Here is a 17,534-nt window from a genome sequence, read left to right as displayed (position 1 = left end):
TTTTTTTGTGATTGATATTCCAGTAGAAGCAGAATTTTTAATATGTCCTGAAAGTGTTGAAAATAATATTAACTCCTTTCCATGAAACATTTACCTTTTAAGAGTTTGTTCTCCAAATGATTCAGCATTTTGTGAGAAAGGTCATAAAGGGTGTTGGATAAAGGTCTTATGCTTCAAACAGCATTCAGTAAGAGTGGAGTATAGATATATCAATGAAATTTGATAAATCAAACAGGAACACGTATTCAAATTATTACAAAGCCATTACACTATGGTTCGCATCTATGAAAAACTTCAGAAAAAGCATTGTGTTTTCATTTACCTCAATATTCGAAAAAAATGTTAACCTATTTAGAAAAATCTTTTTATCAACATTTTTGCATATTTTACTTTCAACAAGAGTTTGTTGAGAACTGGTTTAGCTATACAACAAACGAAAATTTGTTTTTTTTCAAAGATTTCCATATTTTTCTTAGGTTTTATAAACCTACTATGGTTAAATCCGTTTGCACTTGCCACGGTTGCTTGCCAGATGGCTTGTGTATCTGAATTGAAATTAAGATGGAAATTTTGAAAAATAGAATCAAAAGAAACGTTGATGACCGTTACCCTTCTCGGTGCAAAAATCATCATTTTAAGGTGTTGTATGATGTTTACATGATAATTTTTAGAAAATATTCATACCACCGTCGAAGCATGAACAAATTATTATTCATCCATGCAATTTTTGAAAGTCTGTTTTTCAATCGATTGTGAATGAACAAATAAGATCAGTAAGTAATCTTGAAAATTCTTTAAAAGGGTTCAAAGCAAAAAAAATAGAAAATTAATGTGGTTCGATCGAATAACAAAATTCAAACATATTTTTTTCTCCTTTAAATTCCATTCTTTCCCATGAGTCATTAGATTACAGCTTATCCATATGAATTAAGTTTGAACTTTTTGCTTTATCAAATAGAAATATAATAATTTGCAATATAAAAAGTCGCCAGATTTTAAACCATGACAAGTGCTGTTTGGCATCACCTCAAGTTGAAATGTGTCTTCTCTAGGTATTAGGGTACTAAATATGTTTCTATGATTTTTACGAACCTTTCTGCATTGCAGTGTGAAGAAGAGGGGGGGGGGGGGGGGGCAAAGAGAGTTTCATAAAAATTACGTTGTTTAGCTTGAAAACTTATTAACCAATCAGGGCTTCTATAAAAGTTTGTTGGCATAAATCGAGAACATATCAAGCAAAAGGAAGAGAGATTGTTTGCGTACGAATAATTTGAGACCATTCCTTATTTCTGGGTGAAGTCGGAAAAAAGGAGGCAACTCTTTATTCATGTTATCAGTCGAATAAAGCGAAATGTTACGTCATTTAGATACTAAAAATGGTTTTATAGTAGTTCATGAGCACGTCTTGCATTGGAAGAGAAAAAGGGCTGGAAAGTCTATATTATTAAATCATCTTTGTATTGAAACTCGAAACTCCAGATGTAGCTCTCTTTTTGAAGCGTTTGCTTCTAAATTATGTTGAAATTTGGTTGGATATGCTGTCTAGGAAAAAAATAAAATTTTAATTATTTAAACAAATTCCATTTATTTTTGGAAGGTGTAGCAAAGCACACCGGGCCAGCTAGTGATTATATAAAATATTACTAGAGTGCTTATTTATAAATTTATTGGGAGAGGAAGAATGCGAAAAAGTTTTGATGACTGATTTTTTTCTATATTATCTTTAATCAAACAATGCAAGAATAAAATGAACTTTAAAAAATATATCTATTTTATACCTCCTATATTTTTTTTTAATTTAAAAATTATTATACGTTCATAGTTTTATTTTAATCGTGACTTTTGAAAACACACCTCTAAAAAATTTAAAAAGGTAAACCCTCTAGTGCCCAACCCCGACTAAAGACAGGGTTTACTAAAATCGACATTTAACCAAAGCCGAAATAAGATTCACTTACCTTTTGAGCATAACGTTCAAACATATGTTGATCTAACTATCCATATAAACGAAAATTGTTCGACATGCAGTTGTCAAAAGCAGCAGCAAAACGATGAGAAAACAGAAAATCGACCAATTTTTTTGAAAATATCAATTTGATGGGCTCAGAAATCCTTTTATCATGAGTTTTTCGATATAAAAAAAGATTGCACAATGAGGAAAAAAGTGTACAAACCGCGAAGAAATTCAATATCTTTTGTCCTACATGACCCAAATCTATGAAATTATACTTTACTTTTGTAAAAATTTCCGAAGAACCGATTGGACATAGTTTCAAACACCGCAAAAGCTTACGAACGGAGATATAGTGCCTTTTTAACCCATAATTCCCCTATATTTTGTAAACATTCCGAAAAACCCTGATTTAAACCAGAGAATTTGGAACGAAAACAGACCTATCGTGTGTAATTTTTTCTGAGGAATCGAATGAAGGCTGTTTTGGCTACCGCACGTTTCAGAAAATGGAGTTATGGCTGTTTTTACTCTCAATTCCCCTATATTTTTCAATTCTTTCTGAAAAATGCTTGTTCGGACTTTAAATTTTGAACCAAATGGGTTGTATCCTATGTGATTTTTTTCCGAGGAATCCAACGAAGCCTATTTGAGCCACCGCACGGATTGCGAACAGGAGTTAAGGCTGTTTTACCCTCAATTGCCCAACATTTTTCTAACAACTCAGAAAAAGCATGTTGGGACTTGAAAATTTTGAACCAAATGGGTTGTATTTTGTGAAGTTTTTTCTAAGGAATCGAATGAAGGCTGTTTGAGCCACCGCACGCTTCGGAAAATGGAGTTATAGCGTTTTTACCTTCAATTTCCCTACATTTTTCAAGAAACATCCCATTTGGTTCAAAATTTTCAAGTCCGAACCAGCTTTTTTTTCAGAAAGAATTGAAAAATATAGGGGAATTGAGGGTAAAAACAGCCATAACTCCATTTTCTGAAGCGTGCGGTGACCAAAACAGCCTTCATTCGATTCCTCAGAAAAAATTACACACGATAGGTCTGTCTTCGTTCAAAATTCTCTGGTTCGAATCAGTATTGTTCTGGAATGTTTACAAAATATAGGGGAATTATGGGTTAAAAAAACACTACATCTCCGTTCGCAAGCTTGTGCGGCGTTTGAAACTATGTCCAATCGATTTTCCGGAAATTTTTACAAAAGAAAAGTATAATTTCATAGATTTGGGTCATGCAGGACGAAAGATATTGAATTTCTTCGCGGTTTGTACACTTTTTCTTCCCAGGTCTAAGAGTTACCACCATTCTAGGTTGATGTTATGCGAAAAAAAAAATCTTTATCAGGTTGGAGGGATAAAATATGAACCGTTCGAATATTTATTTTTAATCCGACTTTAGAATCCGAAATAAAGAAAATGAATTTCGAATGGTGATTCTGAGTTTTCTATTCGGGATGATCGCTTTGAAGCATTTTCATGCTTGAATTCTGCATAAGCATCTTGTTTTAGTGCTTTTAAGAGTTTTCAGATGAAACAAAATTTCAGGATGGTTTCTAGTTTTTTTTTTAATTTTACGTTCGGAAAATCCGTTTCGAAAATCATAAAACAAATTTTGTTAAACACACAAAACAAAATTTCAATCAGGATGTCAATAGAGCTTTTTATTTCTAATTTCTAATGAAGATTCTAATTGTAAATCAACAACCCTATACTGGATACACAATCCGAAATATTTAAACAGAAATACTATCTTGATTTTGGAAAGTGGAACTTAAACCTATTAAATAATACTAGTTTTATTCAAAATGTAATATTCAGAACGAGATTTGCTAGCAACAAAAGAAAAAATCAAACTCCCAAAGTCTTTTAAACAACAGTATAAAAAAAATTAAAAACTGTTTGCACTAGGTAACACAGTTATACAAAATCCATCTATAACTCTACGCTCAGTAATCAAATGGGAAGGATATAGGTATAATATTTTGCGAATCGAAATCCAAATCCCTTAAACTCAGTGTCAATTTCCGAAGCGCACAGAAATTCCCAGCTTGTCAGGATTTCGTCCTGAAATGTCTTACCGAAATCCATTCCGTCGGATCGATGATACCAACACTTTTTTTTTGCCGAAAGTCAGTCAATGCCCAAGACGAGGGTTACGGATCGGCAATCTTTCTCGTCACATCGTATCAAATCACAAGCACCAGCTATCAATTTCATCCGTTCGTTTCTTTAGACGGGATTCTTCGGAAGAAAACCACACCGAAACCAACCCAAGCCCTAGAAGTAGCAGGAAATGTCGTTTTCGGTTGGTTTGGAAGGAAGGATATCGGTTTGGGGGGAAAAACGGGGTTAACATATCCCGAGAAACATTTTCCAGGGCGAAGAGGAAAAAAACAGCAATGATCGAACAGAAAACACATATGTATCTCAATTATACATCCTCCCGCAAAGCTCTCTCCCACTGGCACCCTGTTTATGACCTTCGGAAGTGTTTCTTTGGAGAACCCTTTTCTTCCGAAAATTTTTTCCCCGGTTTGCCACATTTTTCATCAGCAGTTCGCTTAATCCGTCGTTTTATCTTTCCGCACATTAGGGTGTATCGAAATTACATGGTATTCGAATTTGTGAATGGTTAAAACCATCGTTTGATTTTTTTTTTATTTTTTTTTTTTAAATGAGATTAAGATATTTGTTTTGTATAAAAGAAAAGGGCAAAACATTATTCAAATACAGACCCTGGAAATTTCAATATATTTATTGGAATTTGCAACATTGCCAACAAAAACCGTACAACGCTGATAATTTTAGTTATAATTAGAAAGATGTTGACTCTTAGCCTTGGAATGGAACCATAGAAATATAGTTGATTCTAATATATTTTAAGTTGAATGTATATTATCAATCAGTGAATTTAATCAAATTTATGTCGGAATGCTTAAAATTGACCATACAATTCCAATAGAAGCTTTTATTATTATTGTTCAGTGCACGGCCATAAAGGTCATTTTTAGGACTACAGTCGTTTCGAAACTAGTAAACAGTGTGAATTTGACTCACCCTACTGAACAAATAAATAACTAGATATAGTTTTCTGTTATTTTTTTATTGAACTCACCGTTGTTGAAATCATGGATGAAGTAACGATTCCTCTGGGAAATGCTAGTCCCCACCATGTGTCTGGCTTTTAGGAAGAGATTATTGTTCCCCAGATGGTCAGAGTGTCCATGAGTGCTCACTACCCAATCGATGTCGTCGGGAGTCAGGCCGTGTTCCTGCAGCTCTGAAAAAGTAAAAAAAGGAGGAAAAAGAAACCATGAAAAATGAGTTTTAAGAAAATGATTTGAAAAATGGTATTATATTGGGTGGGATTGGGATTTTTTCATGCTGCTTCTCGCCTCTTGGGAATTTAGTATCCACTTTGGGGCGGAAAAGTTTTTCCGGGAGATAAGAAGTCCGGTAAGCGTGAAAAGTTTTTTCCGAGAAGTGGTATTCGATTGTGGATTTGTTTTCGGTGGGAACTTTCGTCAGGCTACAGTTGTTAGATACATATGTGTTTTTTGGGAAGCAAAATTAAAAAATTGACCATTGTATATTTCAACGTAAGGGATAATAAATGATTGAAAAGTTAGTTGTAAGGAACGAATTTAAATCGCAATTTGTTGTTACCAGAGAGTCCGCCCTTAAAAATTATTAATTTGATGTTATGTTTTTGGCTTTTGGTCTTGTCAAATGATCAATCACTTATTTGTGCTTCATATCTGGAAGCACGAATAAGTGATTGATCATTTGGGATGACCAAAAGCTGAAACATAACATCAAATTATTCACCGGTTGGAAAATAAAATCAATAAAAATCTTAATTCATTTAAAACCTATCTAGATGACTATGCATTGGCCTGCTGTTCCTACATCATCAGATTTGAACCGTAAATTCAATGTTTTATCAACGATAAGAATTTAGTTTTCATGTTCAGATCAACATTGAGAATATGAGCCTTGTTCTACAAGTCACTTGATGAGATTCGCCAAATTTCACCATTTATTATTGACTTTTGAAAAGCATGAGACAAAAAATGCAGTAGCAATTCAGATGTCAGATGTGAAATTCAGCTAAAAGTACACAGCAAAAATTATTTCCTGTAAAATTACGCAAATGTCCTGTAACAAAAAAGGAGCAGGACATTTACCATAGTTTTACAGGTCAAAAACATAATTACGTGACCTTTAATTTTTAGTGTACAACTTTTTTACAGGACATATGCTGTAATAATAAATGAATCTTCGTTAACTTTCAAGGAAAACAATTTCAAATTATAGGTTTTGTTAATTACAGGTGATTTATTTTAAAGGTTGCAGTTTTCAGTGACACGTAATAGTCAATTTTTTGTCTGTGTATGCGCGGTCCTGAAAACCCGTTACAAAATACACGAAAAATCTCGAATTTCATTAAAAAATAATTTGAAATTTTCCTAGTTGATGTACTTTTAAATTTCAAAATTTTTTACTCCATGACAGTGTTTACCAAACAAAAGAAGCCAAGGTTGAAAAATAACGGTCCTCCAAACTGAAACAGCCGTAGCTAGCAAATCCTGGGCTGAATTTCACCAAATAAGTTTTGCTGAGTTATTCAGAGTGCTAAGTTTGAATTTGCTGGTTATTTATCTACTGTTTATTTCAGAAGTTTGAGCTGAGTTATGAAATGTAGAGGCAACTTTTTGTGGTAAAAATTGTCACTAATATGCCCGCCTTCGCCTAAATTTACACCAGCAAATCTGTACCAACGCGTGAAAAGGATCTATCTCCAAAAGTAAACAAAAACCATTTTCAGTACCTCATGATAGGCCAACATTTGCTCTACTTATCGGTTAAGCCCTTTTGAAAAAAATATATTCCGTAACATTAAAAATGCAATTTAAGTAAAGGATCTATAAACATTCTAAAACCTGAACTGCCATCACATATGGATATACACGCTTTACTCCGGAACAACTCCGCAAATGAATGCGAGCTTATAACTAAAGCTAAAACTAAGAAAATAGCAAAGGGTGTATAGACAAAATATTACGTGAGCTAGGTTCTATCTATGATAGCGCGTTGTTTTTTCATGAAAATTGACATTCCTCTATTCTAACATATAGGGGATGCTTCAAAACAATCGTTTGTCTTTCATAAAATGCAAACATTTCAAGTGATTTTTAATTAGCGATTTAAAATAGGTTGTATTTTTTTCAAACGCCTTTTTCTCGGTTTGCCATATATGGAAATACATCCTTTTCATGTGTTGGTACAGAAATGGTTTTGAATTTTTTATCTACTTCAAATTCTTAATTTTCTTTTAAATTTTAGGACATAATAAAGAACTTATTAAAACTGAAAAAAATCCAAAAAAAATTCCTCGATGGCATACAATGAATTGCCTTCACCATGCAGTATCTTTCTCATTCGATAGACAGAAGAAAACGAGAATATTGCCGTGGACTAAATATGTACGGAATCATGTGATTTGCCATATTCTACCACTTTTAGAATATTCTATCATGATTTATGGATCAAAAAATTTTTATCCTTCTAAATGTAAACAAGACGGTGGGTCTTTTATTTGCTTCTATGGTGGGAAATGTACATTGCAGAAAAATTCCTATTTCTTCAGAAGCGTAAGACTTCCACTGGCAGTCTAACTTTCTTGTCTTTCTTTCAAACATAGCCAGACCCGAATGACCTCTCAAGGTTGAAAGGTCTATAATTAATATTATTATTATTATTATTATTATTATTATTATTCAAACATAGTGACACTTTTTATGTTTGCGAAATCCGACTCTTGATTTTGTTTCATAAAGTTATTTTGACATATCTGTATGTTTAACATTGAAAAAGAGACAACATTTTTCTCTCAATTTTATTTGCTTTGGTTCTGTATACCATTTATGTTAAAAATTATTCAAAAAGAAAAAAAATTAAGAGTATAAATTGGTTTGCAATAACTTTTAAATAGTATGAACAGAATGCATCCCAAAACCCCGTCCTTTTTCTCTGTTAAACTAGACAATTTATTCCAGAAGATACATTCAAATTTCATAACGTAACAAATAAAATTGCTCGAAGAATCGAATTTAAGGAATTGCGAATTAACTCAAAGCGAACAAGTATGGCTTCCAAAAACTAATAATAGTTTCATTTTTCTCTCGCACACCAAAAAATAAAAAAAATCTTGTTTAACCCTTCGTATCATAAAGTAACAAATTTGCAACAATTAATGTATTAAAAAGTGAAAAATCGTATTTTATTTTAATTTTTTTTCTTGATGTTCACATCATTTCCAAATGTTTAAAATGATTTTTAAGAGAAAATAAAAAATCATGAAATGAAGGGTTAAAAATTTATTTTGGTAAGTTTTTACTGGAAAAGGATTTTCGTTGGCCCCTATATAATTTGCATCAAAAATTTTCATTCTTATACAAAAAACTGAAAAAAACATGGTTATAAAGAAAAAGTTGGTAATGCGAAAGTTGTTCTGAGATCAAAATAAAATTAAAATTATGTAAATATATATTTTATAATATAATTCATAATAAAGGTTTAAACATTATGTACAGCGAATGTTAATGTTGTTATGATATTCATTTTTGAATGCATTTTAGGGTAACGGGAAATTCTCTAATATGTTTTTTTGTGTATTTCACGATATTTTCAAATTCGAGCAAAAATCATAAATTTAGAATCAAAATTAAAACATTGAAACAAAGCTTTGATTTCAGAATAAAGAGCTTATCTTACCTACATATAAAAAATATAAATAAAAATAAGAACTTCTAATTGAGTATCAGAACTGAAATTTTGATTTCCTAAAAAGATTGCGAAATAATAAATAAGGTTTTGAATAAAAGTAATGTTTCTCATACACGTTTCTAACCCTTAATTTACCACCATTAAAACAAGTTGTGAAATTAAAATGGATTACTTTAAGAAATTAATAAATCATTATAAAATTTTGAATCCGATTCCATTTAATTTCGTTTCAAATCTATCACATCATATTCAAATTAATATTATGGATGAAATACGTACTGCAAATCAGCAAATTCTACTTTAGATTTCTAAATTCAAGTTAGAGCGTAACAACACCAAACACAAAAGGGGATTGTGTTTGTTTCTTAATATTGCGTTTATTTCGAGTTTTTAGAGCCACGACGGGATAATAAGTGATTTAATGATGCTGTTTCGACAGGAAGGAATTTGTGCTTTGACGAAATACATTTAAATTCACTTCCAGAACGCAAAATATATATTCACGAAAAAAAACAAGATACATTGATTTACATTTTTCCGGGACGGAAGGAATGTGAGAACTGATTTTACTTATTAGCTTTTTCACAGAAATCAATTATAAATATTTTTTTTCTATCAGATTTTGTTTTCGGTGTATCTTTGAAATTGCGTATAAATATATCTAAAAATGTGTGCACTATTTTGGGAAAAAATATTAAAAAGATAATGGAAATAAAGACTTTTATTTAATAACAAGACAGGAACAAACTTTAAGTTCTTCTTTTGTTACCCCCTCCCCCCTTGAAATTTGAAAAAATCCAGAAGGAAATAAAGTTTGAAGTATTTTATGTTATTTTTGAAAATAAATTCAAATATCCGAAACATTACAAGACCAAAAATCAAATTTTGGATAATGGGAGTTATTTCAAATTAATCGATCAAATATAAATTGATTGATAGGTTTTGTGCAATGAATATATGCAATTTTGTTGCAAACAAGCTTTCGTGCAACTTATTTCAATTTATTTGTTTTTCGTATTACTTTTTATTTTTATTTAAACAGTACTGAACGACTCCTCGTCGTTTTGTTTACATTAAGTCTTAGCTATCATTGGATGTAAGTGTCATTCGCCAGCTGAATAGAAACAAGTCGGCTGGGAAGGATGGCATCGCAGCTGAACTCATCAAAATGGGCCCGGACAGGTTGGCCGATTGCCTACACCGGTTGATAATCCGGATCTGGGACATAGAACAGCTACCGGAGGAGTGGAAGGAAGGGGTAATATGCCCCATCTACAAGAAGGGCGACAAATTGGACTGTGAGAACTACCGAGCGATCACTGTCCTCAATGCCGCCTACAAAGTGTTGTCCCGAATCCTACTCCGCCGCCTCACGCCACAAGCAAACAGATTCGTGGGAAGTCATCAGGCCGGCTTCATGGAGGGACGGTCTACGACGGACCAGATATTCACATTGCGGCAAATCCTCCAAAAATGCCGTGAACACCAAGTCCCTACGCATCATATTCATCGACTTCAAAGCCGCATACGACACGATCGACCGTAACGAGCTATGGAAAATCATGGACGAGAACGGCTTTTCCGGGAAGCTAATCAGACTGATCAAGGCGACGATGGATGGAACGCAGTGCTGTGTGCGGATTTCGGGTGAATTGTCGAGTTCATTCGAATCGCGCAGGGGGCTTCGACAAGGTGATGGTCTATCCTGCATGATGTTCAACGTGGCGCTAGAAGGTGTTATTCGACGAGCGGTGGGCGAAATGCGGGGCACGATTTTCAACAGATCCAGTCAACTTATCTGCTTTGCCGATGACATTGATATAGTCGGCAGATCATCTGCGGCGGTGGAGGAGATCTACCGCAAACTGAAACGCGAAGCAGAAAGGATTGGGTTGATGATTAATACGTCCAAGACGAAGTACATGCTGGCCTGCGGATCCGAGACCGACCGAACCCGCTTGTCCAGTAATAACAAGGTCACGATCGACGGCGACGAGCTGGAGATAGTCGAAGACTTTGTCTATCTCGGCTCACTGGTGACCGCAGACAATGACACCAGCCGTGAGATCCGGAGGCGAATTATCAGCGGAAGTCGTGCCTACTATGGACTCCACAAGCAACTGCGGTCGAGAAGACTTTGCCCTCGCACGAAGTGTAACCTGTATATGACGCTTATTAGACCGGTTGTTCTCTACGGGCACGAGACATGGATATTGCTCGAGGAGGACCTGCGTACACTCGGGGTATTTGAGCGACGAGTGTTAAGAACCATCTTTGGCGGCGTACAGGAGAACGGAGTGTGGAGGCGAAGGATGAACCACGAGCTCGCGCGACTCTACGGCGAACCCAGTATCCAGAAGGTGGTGAAAGCTGGCCGGATACGCTGGGCGGGACATGTTGCGAGAATGCCGGACGACTGTCCTGCAAAACAGGTGTTCGCTACGAATCCGGTAGGCACAAGACGAGCGGGGGCGCAACGAGCGAGGTGGTTAGACCAAGTGGAGTGTGATCTGGCGAACGTGGGGTGCCCGAGAAATTGGAGAACGGTTGCCATGGACCGAGTGAATTTTAGGAATTATGTTCGTCAAGTTATGTCGTGAGACGGAATACTATGTAAATAAAAAAAATAAATGGATGTAAGTGTTGCTTTTGTAATCAGGTGTTATCCGGAAAAACGGATCTCGAACAGAAACGTAGCGTGAGGTTGCCTTGTTCCTGGCTGGCAAACGGCAGAAGGACATAGTTCGTGAGCTGTCCGATATAAGTGAGTGCAGAAGTTTTGTATACCGTACAGTTAAAAGATACCCCTGGAGACCGGAAGTGCCTAAAAAAACGGTATGCTGGGGGACGCCGACTTACTGTGGTGACACCTGTCATGACGAAGATCGTCAAGAAGCGCCTTAAGAGAAATCCTCGTCGCAGTGCCACTAAATTAGCGAAGGATTTCAACATATCGGATCGAAGTCTTCGTCGGATCCTGAAAGATAAACTTCAGACCAAGCCCTACAAGATCCAAAAGGTTCATGACCTTACGGTGAAACAGAAACAAGAACGGGTAAAAAGAGCGAAGGCGATGTTGAAGAGGCCGCGGAAGGAAGGTTGAAGAATATCGTGTTTAGCTACGAGAAACTCTTCACCGTACAGCAGTTCGTGAATAAGCAGAACGACAGAGTTTGGTTGCCAGACAGATCACGAAGCCATGCCGACTTGCTGACGGCCACCCGGCGACAGAAGGAGTGAAGATCAACCAAAATACATATCGGGAACTAATTTTACAGAATATCGTCGAACCGTGGGCACGTCGACATTTTGGTTCCAGAGATTGGGTTTTCCAACAGGACTGGGCGCTGGCTCACAAAGCTAAGAAAACACAACTTTGGATTGTGCAACATTTTCCAGGGTTCATTTCGAGCTCCAAGTGGCCGGCGAGCTCGCCAGACCTGAACCCTATGGACTATGGATGGCTGTTTAAAGTATGTTGGAGGCCGAAATCTGCTCTAAGAAACGTGAAGATGTGGAGGTCCTGAAGCGACATCTCGTGGCAGTCTGGAATAAAATACCACAAGTACACCTGCGGGCCTCATACTATGCGTTCCTTGACCGTCTACGGCGAGTGGTTAAACTCAAGGGCGAACAAGTCGAACTTTCCAGTGAATTTTGAAAAAGAAATTTGTTTTCAAGATAAATTGAATAAATTTGAAATAAAAAGTTGTTGTTTGATCAATTTATATGTTTATTTCAATGTAGCACTTCAGCAGATCGTAGCAGATCTTAAGATCTACAAATTTATCTTATCGGTTATAGATTGCCCCGCTCTTCAATCCGAAATCGACGAGCTTCTCCTGTGGTGCTCCGAAAATGGGATGCAGTTGAACATAAAAAAAAATTCAAGTTCATAACTTTTAGTTGCCGTCAGTCCAATGTCTGCTTCGAGTACGGTACCAGCATCGATCAAATCAGCTCGATGAACGATCTGGGCGTCATCGTTGATAAAAAAAAAAATTAACGTTCAGCGACCATGTCAGTGCCATCACAGCGAAGGCTTTCTTTGTTCTTGGATTCGTGAGGCGCAATTCACAATCTTTTCAGGATGTATACACTCTTAAAGCTGTCCCAGCAAACATTCAAGAGGGTTTATCGCAGGAACAACAGAATTATTCAAACAAATATACCAGATGAAAAGATTGTATTAAACTTATCAAAATAGCATATAGCTACAAAAGTGGAGGCGATATATCTACAATGACATGATTTTAACGATTCGTTTTCCCCACAAAATGCGAACTATACTATTTTAAGTAATTTGAGTAAAGCGAAAAAACATTTCCTCGACCGAGATTTGAACTCCAGTCTTCCGAGTTGGCTGTCCGGCTGTCTTACCACGATGCCAACTTATCAGCTGATATGATTCACGCTATAGCTCTATATCTAAGATTTTCTGTTCTCGAACCGGGCAAAGGAAGAAAGAAGAAAAGATCGCCCATTTATCGTAAATCAGTTCACTCAAATCGTAAATGTCGAATTAGCATTTTAGCAACTATTTTACTTACTTAATACTTTACTTTACTTAATGTCGCCTGAAGATTTTAGAAGCCATTGAAGATGAAAAGTGTTGCATGTTGCCCCAGTTGACTGTATTTATGAAAAAAAAAATCAATTCAAATAGAAAAACTTGAAAACTTGTTGAATGTTTTTCGAACATCAATACAAAATATAAAGATGAAAAAGATAAGTTTTTTTAAAATTTGAGAATTTTTTTTAAATTTAATTTTAAAATTTTGTTGATACTCAATACTATGGTTTAAATTTTTTAATGACTGATTTTGATGAATTAAGCGTCCTGAATTCGATCCTTTTGTCAGATTGTGTCAATCAATCCTAGTTTTGCTTGTTTAGCGTTCATATGTTAAAATATAAATCAAGAATGAATGAAATCAACCATTGATAACAGATGAAACAAAAAGCCGACACAAATACCGTAAAACGGGGTAAGATTGATCACTTTTTTCAATAATTCTCGATTATTTTTTCTGTTAAGGGGAATGTGTCATGTTTCTTATTTTTTAATCCAGTACTGGACCTTTATAAACGTAAAACATGGTTGCAGAAATTTTTTAGGCCACTCAAACAAACCAAGTTTTTCTCAATTTGAAACTCAACATGTAAGTTTTTAAACGTAGAAAAAAAGTTTTAAGATTTTTTAACTTTAGACTTAGTTTTTGATGATTATGTAGAAAAATTTCATGTTGATCAAAGTACCTCGGTGATGAATGTTACCCCGTTTTTCGGTACCACAAACTGTTTCTGAATTTGTATTTTTGTAATTTTGTATTTTTTGAACCACGCAAAATTTTCAACTTGAAAATTTTTCGGGAAAAAATAATTTTTTCGATTTTTTCTGGTCGGGGGTCGTGCGAAAAAACTTGAATTTTTTGAATCACGCAAAATTTTCAACTTGAAAATTTTTCGGGAAAAAATCAAAAAAAACAGTTCAGTGATCTTTCATTCGTTAAGCTCTCTCTTCCAGACGTGTAAAACTAAAACGGCTATTCGTGTTTGATCTGGTTACCAGCAACATGGATTGTGCAGCTCTACTTAATGAAGTATGCTTTCTTGCACCATCCAGACTGCGAGGAAGACAACTTTTAGCAGCAGGAATGCACGGCACTACTTACGAACAGAATAATCCTCTGACCAGCTGTTTTCAGTGTTTTAATGTTGGCAACAATTTGTTTGATTTTACTGTGTTCAAAACGATGATTAAACATAGGATTAAGAACCTTAAATATTAAAATTAGTCTGTAGGACATTTTAATCCAAGGCGGTGTGTGAAATAAATAAATAAAAAATTATGTATTAGAGTCTAAATTTTTTGAATTAATTTCATAACAAAATTGTAAATTATTTATTGAAATGTGATATTATTGACCAAACCAAAATTTAATTTCATTCTCTCCAACCACAAATAAGGGTTTACTCCAATCATGGCATGGCACGCAGATGCTCGCACAGAATTCGTACACTTTTGGTATTCAAATAGTTTGCGCTGGTTGGCATTATCCTCCAAGCGCAACCGCATTGCTTGACTGAATGCAAAAAACATTTTTTTTTTCTTCCTTTCCCATCAAAAGACAAAGAAAGATGGAAACAACCACCGGAATCTACAGAGCGCTGTGCTTGATAGAGCACATGGCCAGATGAAATCACAATATTACGTCTCGGTGGTCGAGTGGTAAGACGGTAAGCGCTGATCCACTGATGGCATGGGTTCGGTTCCCATCTCGGTACTGGGTATTAAATGTTAACCTTAAGTTGTCCACGTCATTTATTCAGTCTGTAAAGCCTTAATTGGCTCAGACGGTGTATGTCTTTCTTCAATGTTTTTTCGAATTCGATGCTCTCTTTGCCGTTGGCATTTTTTTTTTTTGCTCTAGTCTCTTTTCCACTACTGGCACAGGTAAAACCCGAAATATTCAAATTAGTATTAAACATAAAATTGTTCCTGCCTTGAAAAACTATACCAAATACCGAAGTTAAATTTTGTTCACTGAAAATTTCTATGAAGCCCAACTTGCTACCAAATAGCCATAAATATACATATTTCATTCCTTTTAGGCCTTGATGGAAGATTTATGTTTTTCGTTGATCCGTTATCTGCTCCAGCAAATATACCATCCTCACAGCGTGGACCACCACAAACTTTTAATTGAAGCACATTTTCCGAGCCGGCTCAATTCTTCACCAATCTCATTTCGTATGCATGATTGTGGCACCAGCATCGGGGAAAACAATCTTTCAAAACAAACTGCTGCACCTGTTACAAGTCGAAGGCAGGGGAAAAACAACCACCACTTCTTGGAAGAAAAAAAATCTGTATTGTTTTGTTATTTATTCTTTCTTTTGGAGACAGACTGTTTTCCTAGTTTGAGAAAAGTGATTGTTGTAGAGATTTTTTGTGTTAGCAAAAATAGCTGCTTTGAATTTGCTACTTATACAAATTCTGAGAGGTATTAATATAAGCTAGTCAAAATACTTCCCCAAGACAAAAGAAAAATTAAACTTCGAAAACACGGCATTAATTTCACCCACGAAAAAAATGCTGATCCTTCCTTGGAGGATAATAATCGCCGATACAAAAGTTAAGACAGAAAACATCAACCATTACGATAATCGGTAACCATTTCCCAAACTCGACCCCGAAAAGAGATAATGGTAATTTCATGGAACGCTCGCCACATACAGTCATACGTATACACATGGCATGAACCTCGGTGCGGAACCAACTTTTGTGGCACGTGACATTTCGGATTGAATGAATTTTGCGAAAATGATTTATGACGACCTGGACGTCTCGTGGACTTCGAATGGAGGCAACAATTCTGGCCACTGGCATTATTTGGCCCTGCTCGGCTGTTCTGTTGTGGTTTCTGCGCGACGATGATTGGTTTTGCGATTCGTCACGAATTCGCAACACGCCATGCCGATTTCGGTCATCGTCATGGCCACAGTTGGCATGGGGAGAAAGCTGGCTGAAACCCTTTGTAGGGCTCTTTTGGGGTCAAGTGTGATTTCCGTTCATTCTGGTTTCGGTTGTTGTTGTTATGACTGTTTCGATTTGTACCAGGTGACTCTGACGACGACAAACTACCACCGCAGTTCCAACATCCGCATCTGGTCGGTTCAGATTCAGGTCCAAACGTGTTTTGCCGAACCGATTCGAAGCCTGGACAAAAGTTTAGCTACTGCTATCGATTTTATTTTGTTTTTTTTTTAGATATAAAACTGGAGTAACACTAACAGAGTATAGAGGATCCTGTGACTGGATGCTGCTGCTATCTTACAGTGGTTTGAATACAATGGTTGAACCACTGATCACACTGACATGACACTAACAAAAATTCGACAATTTTCTGGCAAATTTTTTTGTCAAAGTTTCCAGGTTCGCAATACCGACGGTAGGTGGCGAACCTGCAAAACTTGACAAAAAATGCCCTGTAGGAAAAATGTACCTGTTTAGCCCATTTTTATCGTAGAAATTGCCTGTTTTTTTAAGTTGGATGGCACTTTCTAACTGGTATAGCATTTCTTCAAATTGATCGATGCGCACTCTGGAATTGATTTTGCGTTCTGTTGAAAAAATTATCCATCAAACGAAATCGAGTGTCCAGTCAGTATGGTCAGTGGTTGAACTGTACATTTCGGAAGAAGGAGATGCAAATATATGTGCCTGTTTGTGTTTATGCATAACAGCGAATTTGAGAACTTAAAGCTAACTAAAGTGGAACAACTATGTCAAGCGCGGTCCAATGGGGGGAAGGTGATCGGGGTGATCACTCCCCCCCCCCCCCCCCCACAAGCGTGAAAGAACCGTTATAAATTACCCGCAAAAGCTCGAATTTCTATAAAAAGTTGGAACTTTGCTTAATATATGTGCTTTTAAATTTTCAAATTTTTTTACTCCGTGGGGGTGTTTATTCAACAAAAAAATCTATTTATCACTTAAAATGATCAATATTGAAAAAAGTCGGTCCATCAAACTCAAGCAGCTGTAATTTGCAATTCCCTGGACTGAATGATTCCATATAACTTTTGTTGATAAGTAACTCAACAAAAGTGTGTTGCTGGGTGTTGATTTTTAATTTGCAATCAATGGAATGTAGAGACAACTTTTTTTTTATTTGTCACTAATTTCCCTCAAATGCCTTAATTAACACGAGCAAATCGTAATAAATTTAATATTGGCTTCAAATTCAGATCTTCTGAATTCTAGATTTTGTTATGAATTT

The 17,534-nt window shown here is 35.7% G+C and overlaps 1 protein-coding gene across 1 annotated transcript in view; it reads right to left on the bottom strand.

Moving 5' to 3' along the window:
- Positions 1-17,534, bottom strand: part of LOC129745733 (metallo-beta-lactamase domain-containing protein 1) — a 536,297-nt gene that overhangs the window by 396,033 nt on the left and 122,730 nt on the right. Inside the window, exon 2 of the mRNA XM_055739054.1 lies at positions 5,075-5,239. Coding sequence (XP_055595029.1) covers positions 5,075-5,239 — 165 coding nt within the window. The remainder of the gene's footprint in view (positions 1-5,074; positions 5,240-17,534) is intronic.

Source organism: Uranotaenia lowii, chromosome 2, assembly GCF_029784155.1.
Source record: "Uranotaenia lowii strain MFRU-FL chromosome 2, ASM2978415v1, whole genome shotgun sequence".
Taxonomy (NCBI): domain Eukaryota; kingdom Metazoa; phylum Arthropoda; class Insecta; order Diptera; family Culicidae; genus Uranotaenia; species Uranotaenia lowii.
The sequence above is the reverse complement of the archived record's forward strand: the minus strand, read 5'-3'. Positions and strand labels throughout refer to the sequence as shown.